A 13849-nucleotide genomic window follows, 5' to 3' on the forward strand; every position below is an offset into this window, starting at 1 on the left:
GTGATGTTGTTATGCAGGCTGGCGGCGTTGCTGGTGTGCGGCTGGGGAACACCTACACCGTCATGCCTCTTGGATCAGAAAGAACCACCCAGACAGAAAAGCTCGCAGAAACCAGGGTCTTGCAAGTCGATGCCTTCCAAAGCATTGGATGTGTGGACTATCGGGATTTCCACAAGCTTCTCGCCGGAGCGCTGGCGTTTCTCCACACCGAGGCCCTCATTCGATTGCCGGTAGCATTTCCCCTCGATGATCCACTTCTCCGAGAAAATGTCAAGAGCTCCAGATTCCTGAGACGCTGGGACGGTGCGGGTAACGAACACCCATTCTGTCATTTTCTTATAGATGGAAACCAACTCTGCGGATACAATAGATGGAGGACGCTGTTTGTCTCTCTGCCCTTTTCCCCAGACACGTTGGCTTCCATCCTGAAAGAAGCGGTCAAAGTGGCTGACAGCCTGTGCCGAGCACAGCACTTTCTTGCTTTGCGCCGTGGAATTGGCTGTGAGCACTTAGATCATCGGCTAGATGTCACGTTTGGGCTCGTCTCAAACTCTGTTCCAGGACGGCTGTTAGCTCATGATGGAACCGCTTTTGTGAAGGAAAACCAGAGCATATACCTGGAGTTGTGTAACAATGGGGAAGATCGATTGTTTGTATCAGTTTTCGACGTCAACGTGGCGGGCACAATCAGCTTGATTTCACGGTCCTGGTCGCACGGCATAGACCTAAAACCTGGACACAAGCATACACTGGGCCAAGACCAATTCAGCCCTGCGCTTCATGGCCTGAAAGTTACCTGGCCAAAGAGGCTTCCTTACCGGGACCAGTTTATCCCGGAATGTATCATTCTGGTGATTTCAACTGCTGAGGTCGATCTTCGTCACTTTTCAAGTCCACGGCGAGACCCTCCGGAGCTCGGAGCGGGTGATTCTACGTTGCAGAGACTTGTGTACCACTTGGCTTATGGACGAAATCGCGACATTGAAGGAGACCGCAGAGCCGAACACATTCGATACGATGTATTGAAGATACCGTTTCGCTTGCAGGCAGCCGGCAGAGCACGGGACCAGTGTGAATGATGTAGGCTTGAGGCTAGAGATCAATGGGCAGCCATTTGAGACTTTTCACAATGGGCATGAGATTTTCCTGGTCCATAAATCTTTATTGTTCTAGTATTCTGGTGAAGGTAAGGAGCAACGACTAGCTAGTAAATGACAGAAATCTGGAAGCGGCAGTGTCAAGTCTCAACGAACTTTATCAGGGTCAATTGTCATGAGACTCCAGCTGAAAACAGCTTCAAGAATGACCATGGAGCTCGAATGCACCAAATGATCGCCGCCGGCATCGGGCGCCCCGCACTAGCTACACACCCGACGCCTTCCGTCCGGCCCGCTGCCGTGGGGGCGACGCTAATTCCGATGCTGACCACACACACGCGCGTCCATGCATGCATGGCCTTCCGGATCCCCCGCTCCTCTCATCCAAATATATAAATATCCCACCACCAGGAAAATCCGCGCGCTGACATCCGCCACCACCACCACCCCACACACACACACACACACACACACACGTGACACACCATGGACCACCTCCGCCGCCTCATCCCCTCCCGCACCACCACCACCACGACCATCCCCGGCATCCTCGCAACAACAACCATCACCGCCCTCACCACCATCCTCATCGTCCTCGGCATCCGCGACTACCGCGCCTTCATCGCGCTGGGGCCGGGCGGCGTGCCGCACAACGTGCTGGGGTGGGCGGCGATAACGCTGTTGATCCGGCCGTTTGCGCTGAGCAAGGCGCAGGCGACGAGGACGGACGACTATCCGCAAGACGACGATGAGGGAGGGAAGGCGCATGCGGATATTTTGGCGCTGCCGCGGCGGCGCGGCGAGAGGGCCGAGGTGGGCGGGATCGCGCCGCACAGGCAGCTGTCGCAGCATGCGGGGGCGGGGATGGGGGAGGTGAGTGAGTTTTCGAGTTTTGAGTGAAAAACGGCGTCCGGGGGTGGAGGCTGATTTGCGGATGGTGATGATGGAATGGTCATGTTGGATTTTTTTTTTTTTTGGTTAACCTAACTCTCCATCTACTCTCTCTCTCCAGTTCATCCGCAACCTCTTCGCCAACGCGGCGCTGCAGAACCCGCATCTGCTCGAGACAAAGAAGTCCGGCTACGAGCGCCACAACCCCGCGCTGTTCGTGTCTGCAAATCTCCTGGGAGACGCCGAGGCCAGAAAGTCGTTGCCGCACGCGGCGATGGCTTCCAGCGGCGAGATCGGGCACCCGCATCCCGATCTGTCAATCCACTTGTACGTCTCGCCGGCGGATGCGCGCGTGCTGATCGAGAAGGGCTGGGGCGAGCGACATCGCATGTCCGTGCCGGCTGGGTCGCTGGTTACCAAGGTGATTCCGATCTTCGGCAGGATTGCGGATACGTTCTTGATGATTTACGGGCCGAGGGATGACGAGGAGATGGCGGTGCTGCAGATGGTGTTGCGGAATAGCATTCGCTTCATGACGGGGAGAGAGGACTTCGAGGTGCCGGAGTGGAAAGTGAGAGTGAGCCAGTGAGTTGCGCGGGTGGTGGACAGAATGGCGTAACAGGCGATCTCTGCTCCGAGGCCCGTTCGGCAGGGTCTTGTTGTTTAGTCTCCCTCTCGATCAATTTGATTAACGATACATGACCTCTGTTGAGGGGCCAAGAGGCTCGCCGGAGTCAGATTGGTGATGAAGTAGAAGTTACTTCAGTTGCTTACAAGTTGCACTTAAGTTGTAATTATAGCTCAGAGATGATGAAGGCCGCAAGGCTACAAAGCAACAAGTCGCGAACTATGCAGTCAGCCGAGTCGCTGTGAGTTGGGGCCGGCGGCTGGTGGCGCGGAGGGCTGCTCAGCCACAGACGTCCTGTAGTGGCAAATACTTGATCATGGCCAGATAACACCGGAAAATTTCGCTTCTTTCCTCAGGAGTCGTTTCTATGTCAGAGGTCTTGAGGAAGTCACGGACGGTCCGGTGCTAAAAGTCAACCATAACGCTGAGGAAGGCGAAATTTCTCTGGCTCATCGACCTTGACTTCCAATAGGTCTCTTGCACAGGCGAAGAGAAGTACGGTGGCAATGCTTGGCCCAAGCAGTAGTGGTAGCAGACCGGTAATACTTAAGCGAAGTCGGATGGGCAAGGCTGCGGTTGGGGAGACTCAACATCCGGGTGGATGACTTGATCAATTTCCATGAACGGACGCGGGCTGTCTTTGAATGTGTGGAGCAAACCCAGGTTGAATTGGGAGAGTCTCAGACATGTTTCAACGAGACCCTAGATATTGAAAAATTTCTTAGCGGTGATCTATTTCCAGTCGTGCGTAGTGCTCAAGACTCCCAACAAATGCAAACGGTTTGGCAAACACTTGAAACTCGATTCTGCATTGTAGTTAACAACCTTACTATCTAAGGCAGGAGAGTTAACATCGTACGGAGAGGTGTGCAACCTATAAAGGCTTGGCAAGCGTTCATCGGTAGGCGCTTGCAGGTGAGCTTGCCAAGCGCGCTTGTTGGGAGCCCTAGCAGTCCCTTGATTTTCCTCCGCCTTAAGCACTATCAGGTCGAAGCTTGGGACAGATCTTATCGAGACGATCTTTTCTTAGGCTTATGTTTGACTATAAATGGCGCCCATCTCGCACTTGTACAGATTCCATCCCAGGAAAATCTCTCTATACGAGAGCATCCTACACCACTCCAAAAGCCTTTCAACATGCAATTTTCGATCCTCATTCTTGCTTTCCCCTTCCTCGCCCTTGCCCAAGGACCACGGTATACGCCGTCTTCGTTTGAGCCTGAGCACGTTTTGCTTGGCTTCTGGACCCAAGGCAAACAAAATTGTTCTGGTGTGCCTGATGAGGTAATCCTAGTCGCTCTCGACCAATCCTGCCAAAGGACAAAGGAACCTTTCCACGGCTTGAAGGGCTTGACCGTAAACCCATGGACCTTTGTCGAAACCTTCACGACCAATGATTGTACCGGTTCCCCCGCCAAAGAGCGCGAAGAGCGCCGCATCTACTTTAACTGGAAGGACAGATGCGAGGGCAGCTTTGATCAGATACGCCAGAGCTTCAGGGTATTTCTGTAGGTGCCGGGACCAATAAGACTTAATATAAGTCTAGCTAACAATGCGGTAGCCCATAGCCGATCCGTTCGCGCTTGGCTTCTCTATCCTTTCCGACGGCCATGTGACGGCCTTACGTGGTGGAGGGCGGCTTCTCGGTACGATCTCTCATTAAGACGTAGTTTCATTCTAATAGTATATTGACTACCAAGATTGATCCTGTTCCTGTCCGATCTGTTTGTTATAATCACCTGTGTCGTGGGTCTGGGGGAGGATGCTATTTGGATTTGTTCCGTTCCATTTCAAGCTACTCAAGCATGTTACCCTCAGCGCGCCCCCAGATCTCTGGCCTGAAATCAACCTAGTGTCCCTCGAATATATCCCTCGGGCTTCGACTCAAAGGAGTAAATCCCGGCCGCCCCCTGTCCACCAGCAGCACCTCAGCCCTTTTCGCAGGCTCGCACGTGGTCAAGTAATCCCACAGCCCAGGCGCGTCATCCATGAAATTTCTCTCCGGGAACTCAGACCGCAAAAACCCAAGCACGGTGTTCCAGTTGTACGGCGGAGCACACGCGAAGACGCGCTCCCCGGACACGTCGGGTCGGACCAACGCGGCAACGTGTAGCCGGGCATTATCCTGGACATCCACACACCACTCTGCGCACATATAACGTCAGCCTCCGCTTCTTCTCCACCATCTCACACCAAATTAGCCGGTGGGCAGTTTCGGGTTTTCGCAGCTGTGACATTGACGCTGCCGCTGGACCAAAATGGTGTCATTTGGTCGCTCCAATCAGGAAGTGAAGCCGAACAGGTCCCTAGTCACTGTCAAATCATACTACAACAATGCTACTCGATGTTTTACTTTGGGTCTGCAGGGGAGAGGGGAGAGGGTGTGCAGTGTCAAGATCCGTAGCTACAAGAGGAGAATCCAACTTAAGTGGTCTCCACTAATTCATTTCGGTATCATAGATTCAAGCTCAGACGTCTCCACAGAGTCCTCGTCGGAAATGGATGCTTCTACTGGGCTCTTGAACCTCTTAATGATCCGCCCCATTGCTGCCCAAGTACCACTCGTTAAGCCAACCAGAAAAAGCGGAACGCCAATGCTATCAAACATCTTTCCGACATAAAGGCCACTTGATTACGTTAGTAGTCGACTCAACGCTCGCAACACAACATCGACACTTACAGGGCCGCATTCGCAAACCCGAAAAGCAGCACGACATAGCCCAGCGGCCTGTGCCACCGCGACCAATGAGACCGCTCCCGCGTCAACACGAACGTTCGGTGATGCATGTATCCGATCCCTCCCTGGGCGACAACGACGATCAGGACTGCGGAACCAAAGACCCGATGCGACAAAAGAAGCGGGCCGGTCTACAAGGAAATCAGTCAGCGGCGTGCGGTATCCCACAAACCAAGACACACTTACACGGGAGTGAACGGGAGGTGCAAAGATGGCAAAGGTGCCTGCGACGAGAGCGCATGCGGTTGCGGTCGCCTGTGCTCCAGCGTGCATCCAAAAAGCGCGCTTGCCTCCGTGAAGGATTCCGAGAACGCCGGCTGGATAGATGGCCAGGAACGCGAGCAGCATGAGGGCGCCGTGGGCGCGGATCAGGTCCTTCGATGATGCGGGCGGGCCTTTGATGCCCATGCTCGTCCTGTCGCCGGCCCGGGTAAGGTTGCCCGATGGCGACTGCTCGACGATCGTTTCGAATCTTCCTGACGCGACCTCAGCGAACGGCGGGACTAGGTTCGTCGTACTGTCGAGACTCACCGTATAGCGTGTGCATTTGCAGCGGGGCGTCCACCTCGGCGGTTCGCAAGGTCTGATAGTCGTTGGCGGACCAGAGCCAATGCTCGTACCCGTCCTTCTCGTTGCTCGATGCTCTGCAGGACTTGCATTTGACTTCGGCGTTGTAGTAGCCTTCGCCGTCTACAGATGTCTGCAATACTGAGAGGTTGCTGTGTGGGGAGGACAGCTGTGGAGGGTAGTGACCGCTGTCGGGATGAAGTGTCAGCGCTTAGACCGTACTTACAGACCGGGGCTCTTCGGACTAACCTGGTGGATCGTACGCTCACAGTGAGACCTATACGCGTGCTTTAGCAATTAAGACTCTGGTGGTGGATGAATGTCAAACCAAGGACGTACCATTGTGCTGCTCGTCGGGATAGAATACAAACATGAGGGCTCCGTCCATGACGGCCCCCTGGCCGAAAGCTGCCCAGCCTCGGCCTTGAGGAAATCTGCCCGAGAAGGCGAGGTGATAGGTGGAAGGGTCATGTTGAGCCGTCGCAAAGACCATGCAGATATCGACGTCGTGAATCAGGTCGACTTTGCAGAGTTGGCTCAAGGCAGCACATGTTGGCTGAAGCGCTGAAAGAAGAAACGGAAAGATGGACGCTCTGAAGAGGCGCATTGTTCGAACTGTGAAGTCCAGGTCAGTGGGTGGGGTTGGGGGGAACTGCTTTGACGACCGTTGACCCCAATGTCTTACGCGGACCAGCAGTGGAGACGTCGCATGCATGCGCGAGTCTCGGTAGCATTGCAGCCCCACATCGTAAGGCGACAATGGGGGCCTTGAATTGCGCACACTCACGGCTAAGTTTGAAGCTGCACTGGGTGTGCATACATCCAACCGCTAGCGTAAGCCACCCGGATCCTGACAACCTCGGATGGTCTGATAGGTCAACAAACCCTTGATACAGAGCAAAAACAAATACACACTAGCCGTCGGAAACAGAACCGACCCGTAAGCTGCAGGATTCAGTTCGACATGGGCACGTTGTTCTACCACCCTGTTTCGGAAAATGCTTATCTGCATTGATATCGCTTGTACAGCCTGCAGCTAGGATTGCTACCCTTGCACGACTTGTACCCTGCGTAGCCTGCAGCTGGAAGTGACGGCCCCCAATTTTGATCAAGGTCCGTGCGTCCAAAGATGTTTGCAATCGAGCAGCAGAACGAGTGCTCCTCCATACTCGCTGCAAACACACTTTGTTTTCCTTCTCATCCAATTCACCACCATGACGGCTTTCGAAAGAGCGGCCGAGCGCATGAAAGCTGCTCTCAAGCAGCCCTACCAGTCTCTCCAGCAAGAAGAGATGGCCGTGGAGCAGAAAGAAGAGCATCTGGGCAGGAAGCAGGGACTGAACCCATGCAAAGCGGCCATCGCGTGCCTGGCCGTGCTGTCGTGGAGCATTTTCGTCTTTGAGGCCGGCACATGGTACCCGGGCGCGGAGACGTGCGCCATGCGAACATCTACGTGGTGTAAGTATTTTTCTCTCTTCATCATGGAAAAATACAGAGTCCTGACGGGTTCCCCTTCAGCTCCGGCGCAGCACCTCATTCGCTACGCGCCTCAAGCAATCACCGGCAGCTTCTACCAAAAGTCGCCGTTTAGAGGCGCCGGCGACGATGTGGACCAAGCATGGGATGATGTATGGATGCGTGAGTTTTGCCAGCGTCCCAGCCTCTTGGCTTTACGAATGACTACTGAGGGGAGATGTTGGTAGTTGGCGGAGTTCCGCTGCGCATCGAGGAATCGAAGCTCGGCGAGCTGGGAAAAGACGCCAACCGCAACTGGACCCGCATCCCCGAAGCCATGGGGGGTGGGATCGCCGGATATCCCGAAGTGTTCCATCAACTACATTGCCTGGTGAGTAGTAGCGTCGCCTCAGCATATCGCGAATCGAGTTGACACAGAAAGCAAGAACGTGCTGCGCATGGCCAGCTATCCCGATCACTACTCCAACAACACGTTTTTCGTGGACCACCCCGCGCATGTTGTCCGCGGCCATCTGGACCACTGCATTGAGATATTGCGCATGCAGCTACAGTGCTCGGCCGAGATGGCGCCCATTCTCACCGAGGACGGCCTCCCAGGCCACGAGTTCCCCACCGCAGACTTCAACGTCGTGCACATGTGCAGGAATTTCGACGACCTCAAGGAATGGACAAGGTCTCACATCCTGCACGGCGCTGGAAACTGGGATATTCCGGGACACGGGCATTAGCGTAGCACACCAGACAGCTTTGCACATTGAATCATGACATGTTTGCGGTAAAGTCCGTAGAGTCGATCAATTTCCTGGGGAACTATCCGAGAATTCCTGACACTGCCATGAACTATCTACCGAGGGCATCAATCAATCAAAGCAGATTTTGGTACGCCAAACCAGCCTCGTCTCATCCGACTCATCTACAACGGCTTTCCCGGCATCACCGCCATGGTGACTGCCGTGAGCGGCGCCTCCGGGCGGCAGTGTGGAGCGACGCGGCCCCTCGGGGAAGGCCCACATGTCCAGGGCATCGATGCAATGCTTCATGTGCTTGTAGTCGATGTCGCGCGGGCAGACGTGGCGGCCCGTCTCGCGCGCGATCCAGTAGCGGCGCACGGCCAGGACGCAGTGGGCCATGTGGAAGGCGCGGTCGACGGGGACCTGGATGGCGGCCGGGTCGGAGAGGAAGGCCTGGGCGAGGTAATCCCCCGCGAGCCGCACGCGGTCCGCGTCCGGGTAGCGCTGCCGGAACCAGCGCTGGTACCGCCGCTCGTCGGCGTCGACGAGCCCCGCCGGCACCATGGCCTGGTCGTCGATGCGCAGGAACCACGTGTCGTCGTCGCCGTTGGACTGCGGGTACCGTGCAGCCCACTCCGACACGTTGTGGTGCGTGAACTGCAGCTGGTACTTGGGGCCCTGGCTGCCGCGCGTGTCGTAGCGCTGCCAGTATCTGCCCGACGTCGAAGATGTGCTCAGGGAGGCGGCGGCGGCGACGACGGCGAGCAGCAGCAGCGCCAGGGCAAGCCAGCAGAGCTTCCGTCGGTGTTGCTGCAGCTTTGAGCGTGGCAGCCAGGTGAAGAGCTGATGCTGCGGCGGTGGAAACTTCGTGGCAGAAAGGCCCGCTGGCCAGCTGCCCACGGAGGCGGCGGCGTGGTCGGATATGCTGAGCAAGGAGAGGGCACGGGTGCGACGGGCCTCTGGCTTTGGCGCGCCATTGTCATCGAATAGACAGACTGCTGAGGGAGCCAGCCGCTGCATGGCCATGGCACAGAACCTGAGGGCGTCGCTGGCTGACCAGAGCGAGCGCTCAGCGTCGATTTCCGTGAGGATCAAGAGGTAGGCCGTGGACGCGGCTTCGACCATGAAGTGCTCGCCCTGCTCGGCATCTTGGATGATGTCGACGAGATAGCATGGACCGCAGGGGATCCTCGGGGTAGAAGAAGAAAGGACGCGCACTTGAAGCGTCTCAAGGCTTTGTTCGGGCATCGTATTGGCGAAAGGAGGAGGCAATGAGCACAATGGCAACGATAGCAGAGGGACTGAACGAGACTATGGTAGCCTCTTCACCGCGGACTGACTCCGTGTCTGACAAATTAATGCACCAGACCCAATAGTACAACGATACGTATCTACTCTCATTTGCTCGTCTAATGTACGGAGCTCTTTAGTATGTGCACCAATGGGTAATTTGTTGCATCAACGGGTCAGGTACGGTAGTGCGTTGGATTGCATGTCGACGCATCGAAGGATTGCGTCTGCATGTCAGATGCCCGCCATTGTTTCATTGATGGCTCGTGTCGACTTGCCAAACAAGCCTTCTTATCGCAGCCAAGTCTTTCTCTTTTAGGAAGGTCTTGTAGCCGAAGGCTTGTTTACGCCCCCGGCGATCCTATTTTAACCGACCACACCGCCAAAATCTATAGTGAAGGCCCCCGGTTTAAGCTGATTGCACCCAAAAGGAAAGAGAGGTAGCCTTCGGTTGCGCGACGGTGATGTATGCAAAATCCTTCGAAACCCCCACTATTGAATCAAAGGCAGAAACATGTTTGAGCCCAAAGCATGGTTATGTTGCGGCAAGTGAGATCAACAGGGACTGCTAAAACAAGGCTTTTGAGCCGTACTCCTACGCGAGAGCGCCATATTTCGGAAGAACTGACTGCGCGCTGACCTTCCCCCGCATTTCCCAACACTTCCAGAAGCTGCCTGCTACGCTGCAATGCTACAAGGGAACTTTACTCGCTCCAAACCATGCTCGTTTTGCTGCATCCCGCTGATTGTGGCACCCTAATGCCTCTCATAGCCATCAAAGTTCCTCCGACTCGTTTAAGGCCACCCACATTGCTTACTCCCCACCATCGTCCGGCTGTTGCACAGCAGACCGGGACGGTTATTCTCCTGCTGCTAGCATCAGAGGTGGGGACCACAGTGCATCCATTGGCGATGGGAGTTCCTCCAATCCGTCCAAGGCCACGAACACTGCATAGCCCCACCCACTATCAATTGGATGCGCAAGTGACAAGGAAAGCAATCCTCATTCATGCGGTCAACGCAAGAAGTAATCGGGCGGCAGCGAACGCGACAGATGCATGCCGCTTCAAACACCATTCTTCCTACGGAATCGTCATTGCCGGAGCACCAGTATCCCCAGGCTCGGCAAAACTGAGGGAGGAGTCGTGTCCATAGTCGGGCCCAAGGTCGAATGTATATATATTCACGCCATCATTTCAGAGCCACTTCATCCTACAGCGCCCAATACCTCTCTTGTCTCATTATCCAAACCCCATCCCTCGTAGCACCTGCTCCATCATCATGAAGCCCACCCAAATCACTTCGATCCTGGCCGTCCTCCTGGCCACGGCCGCGCAAGCAGCGCCAACGCCCAAGCTCGAAGGCGCCGCTCTGGAGCGGGCCCTCGCCAAGCTCAACGCCCCGGAGCCGTGGGAGAAGAAGAAGAAGCGCGACGCCATGTGCTCGGCCGCCTCGTTCGCGGCGCTGGACGCCCGCGCCAAGGACAGCCTCTCCAAGCGCCAGTTTGTCATCGATGCTTACGAGGAGCTTGACACGGATGCTGCCGCCACCGCCAACGAGAAGCGCCAGTTCGTCATCGACGCTTACGAGGAACTCGACACTGACGACAATGCCGCCGCCAAGGAGAAGCGCCAGTTCGTCATCGATGCCTACGAAGAACTCGACACTGACGATGGCGCCGCCGCCAAGGAGAAGCGGCAGTTCGTGATTGACGCCTACGAGGAGCTTGACGACGACACCAAAGCGAAGCTCGCGAGGCGCCAGTTCGTCATCGATGCCTACGAGGAGCTCGACGACACCGACGAGGCCAAGGAGAAGCGGCAGTTCGTCATCGATGCGTACGAGGAGCTCGACGACGACACCAAGGAGAGGCTTGCCAAGCGCCAGTTCGTCATCGACGCCTACGAGGAGCTCGACAACACCGACGAGGCCGCCGCCAACGAGAAGCGCCAGTTCGTCATCGATGCTTACGAGGAGCTTGATGAGGGCACCGAGGAGAAGCTGAAGGAGAAGCGTCAGTTCGTGATTGATGCTTACGAGGAGCTCGATGACGACACCAAGGAGAAGCTTGCCAGGCGGTCCTTCGCGGCCTGTTAGGCAACCTCGCCAGCAATGCTGACGTTTTGAGATTGGAAGTTTGGAACATCGTCGAAAGAAGCGTCCGGAGGGGCATCGGGAGGGGCTTCGGGATGGATGACGGGAGAGGCGGCAGGAAGGCGCCATGCCGCACGGGTCTTGCTGTGCGTTGTAGTGTTGCGATTGGTGGGAAGTGTTGGATTGGCATGAGGAGCGGAGTGGAGGCGATCCGGGGGTCGCCTTATACCCTGCTTGGATGACTAAGCTATCTGCCTGCTTATATTGCAACATGTAGATAACCAATCACAAACGTGGGGGTACCAACGCTGCGGGGGCGGGGCGCATAAAAAGCAAGTGCTCATCCCCCTTCCCAACTGCATCGTCTCATGCTGCTGCCATCTCTCCTCGTCTTGCTCGTCTGGTGACTCGCTTCATACCGCTCGCCTGCTATGTCACCAGCCCCAAGCATCGAAACGTACCACGCCCACTGCCACTGCGGCAGAGTCCAGTTCACTGCGACCCTCAGCGACATACGCTCCTCCAAGGTGGTCCGCTGCAACTGCTCCATCTGCACCAGAAACGGTTATCTCCTGGTGTACCCCAAGCGCCAAGACGTTGTCTTCAGTTCGGGCGAGGACGAGCTTTCGGCGTATCGCTTCGGGAACCGGAAGAAACCGCACAAGTTTTGCCGCGTGTGCGGGACGAGCATCCTTATTGATTTCTCCGAGGCAGATCGGGAAGACGAGAGGGAGGTCACCGCTGTCAACGTAAGTCATGAGTTGCCCCCGTGCAATACGTAGCCTCACCCTGTTGAACTGTTAGATTCGAACGTTTGTCGGAATTGAGGATCTTATGGGAGAACTGCATTTTCAGGACGTGGATGGTAAACATAAGCTCGGACCGCCGTACAACATATCAGAGTAAGGAGAATGTCTGCAAAAACCGGTTTCAGGGACGAGTTTTGCAGTTGGCCACGAGGCGCCTTCTGCCGCACAGTTTACTAGGAACGGAGGGCTGGATACTCGACGATGTTATGATGTTTGTGAGGGCAAGCATGTGATTTCCAGACGGCGAGCATATAGGTCTTCGCACAATCATCCACGCATCCCTAAGTTTCAAGCTCTGTTCTTTGACCTTGTTTCGACGTGAAGCATTCCTGAGCGATGATTCGACAATCTCAGCGCAACATAAATCCCTTTTCCAGTGTCGGGATGCAGAAACCTTATACGGTTAGTGGCCCTGCACGCGCCATACCCTCAAGCCCAATTATTTTGAACCACTTCGATCGCTAGTGAGGCACCAGCGTTGCAAGCAATCTTGTGTAATACACGTCACGTTGGATCTCATAAGCAAGGCTGCGCGCGTCATGTTGCCCCACACTGAGGAGGCGGCATTAATGCATTGCCACGTAGCCCTCCGTGGGCGGAACAAATCATTTCAAAACACACGTACCGAGTTCAAATTTCCCTCTGGTTCATATGCTCGCCGCTTATCTGTCAAGTCCAACGCGATTTAGTCCTCCACACGACTGTGCCGGCCATGGACTCTTCGGAAGGCCGGCAGTCTGGCCAGTTATGCAACCGTTGCAGCTTCCTTTACTTCCAACCAGGCCAGAATGGATTCGTTGAGGAAACAGATCGGTACGGGAATCAACATCTTGGCTTCCCTTCTTGTCATTCTGAGTATGAATACGAGTATGACATGGGGTCACTATTGATCAGCGACGTTTTTCCGGGAATGCCAGCGTTAACCGCATCAGCTTCTCGATGCGACTTTTGCAGTCTTATCAAGGAGACAGTACTGAGGGAAGGTGCCAAAATGAGGGGGAGAATAAGGTGTCGAAGGAATCTCGGGTTGAGTGTCGGATCTATAAGACTGATGGGGATGGCTAAAGAGCTTCGAAAAGCGACATCGGATGGACCGCGCCTTGCAGCTATTCAGATAGAGTGGCGCGTTTATCATCCTGATATCTCTGAGTGCGAGGAAAAGGAGGAAAAGATTGGCCCATGCTTCTGGGAGGGCTGTAGCTACTTCAAGCTATTCGCATCTCCGGGTGAATTGGCCTTTTCCTCATGGAAGAGCTCAACGGTTGCTAATGGTTCTCAGGGAGCCCTGCTGCTCGATATCTTGGGATGAACTTTTTTGCTCCAGACACCGAAGTTATCTCGTCTCAGCAGATTGCGAAATTGCGAATATCCGGGGGTATCTGGAAAAATGCTCAGAAAAACACGCCAAATGCGCACCTGATCCACACCTTGACGATGCTCAGTCGCCGTATCTGCCCACAAGATTGCTAAAGGTTAGCGATGAACATGGGAGGAAAATCCTCCGCTTGGTCAAGTCAAATCAGATCCAC

The 13849-nt window shown here is 55.2% G+C and overlaps 6 protein-coding genes across 6 annotated transcripts; 4 read left to right on the plus strand and 2 right to left on the minus strand.

Moving 5' to 3' along the window:
• Nucleotides 1–1961: 1961 nt before the first annotated feature.
• On the plus strand, nt 1962–2577 carry SLS55_004434 (uncharacterized protein; the record flags this gene model as incomplete). The annotated part of the gene is made up of 2 exons (XM_066775892.1): nt 1962–1970; nt 2110–2577. The coding sequence occupies 2 exons, from the start codon at nt 1962–1964 to the stop codon at nt 2575–2577; spliced, it is 477 nt and encodes a 158-aa protein (XP_066633773.1).
• Nucleotides 2578–5840: 3263 nt separating this feature from the next.
• Nucleotides 5841–6293, minus strand: SLS55_004435 (uncharacterized protein; the record flags this gene model as incomplete). Its single annotated transcript, XM_066775893.1, has 3 exons — nt 5841–6053; nt 6190–6197; nt 6260–6293. The coding sequence occupies 3 exons, from the start codon at nt 6291–6293 to the stop codon at nt 5841–5843; spliced, it is 255 nt and encodes an 84-aa protein (XP_066633774.1).
• Nucleotides 6294–7134: 841 nt separating this feature from the next.
• Nucleotides 7135–8124, plus strand: SLS55_004436 (uncharacterized protein; the record flags this gene model as incomplete). Its single annotated transcript, XM_066775894.1, has 4 exons — nt 7135–7378; nt 7439–7558; nt 7624–7766; nt 7822–8124. The coding sequence occupies 4 exons, from the start codon at nt 7135–7137 to the stop codon at nt 8122–8124; spliced, it is 810 nt and encodes a 269-aa protein (XP_066633775.1).
• Nucleotides 8125–8256: 132 nt separating this feature from the next.
• SLS55_004437 (uncharacterized protein) lies at nt 8257–9375 on the minus strand (the record flags this gene model as incomplete). Its single annotated transcript, XM_066775895.1, has 1 exon — nt 8257–9375. One exon carries the CDS (start codon nt 9373–9375, stop codon nt 8257–8259), a length of 1119 nt encoding a protein of 372 aa, XP_066633776.1.
• Nucleotides 9376–10698: 1323 nt separating this feature from the next.
• Nucleotides 10699–11514, plus strand: SLS55_004438 (uncharacterized protein; the record flags this gene model as incomplete). Its single annotated transcript, XM_066775896.1, has 1 exon — nt 10699–11514. One exon carries the CDS (start codon nt 10699–10701, stop codon nt 11512–11514), a length of 816 nt encoding a protein of 271 aa, XP_066633777.1.
• A 428-nt stretch (nt 11515–11942) lies between these two features.
• SLS55_004439 (uncharacterized protein) lies at nt 11943–12417 on the plus strand (the record flags this gene model as incomplete). The annotated part of the gene is made up of 2 exons (XM_066775897.1): nt 11943–12260; nt 12316–12417. 2 exons carry the CDS (start codon nt 11943–11945, stop codon nt 12415–12417), a joined length of 420 nt encoding a protein of 139 aa, XP_066633778.1.
• Between the last annotated feature and the right edge of the window lie 1432 nt (nt 12418–13849).

Source organism: Diplodia seriata (assembly GCF_021436955.1).
Source record: "Diplodia seriata strain FDS-637 chromosome Unknown scaffold_4, whole genome shotgun sequence".
Lineage (NCBI taxonomy): Eukaryota > Fungi > Ascomycota > Dothideomycetes > Botryosphaeriales > Botryosphaeriaceae > Diplodia > Diplodia seriata.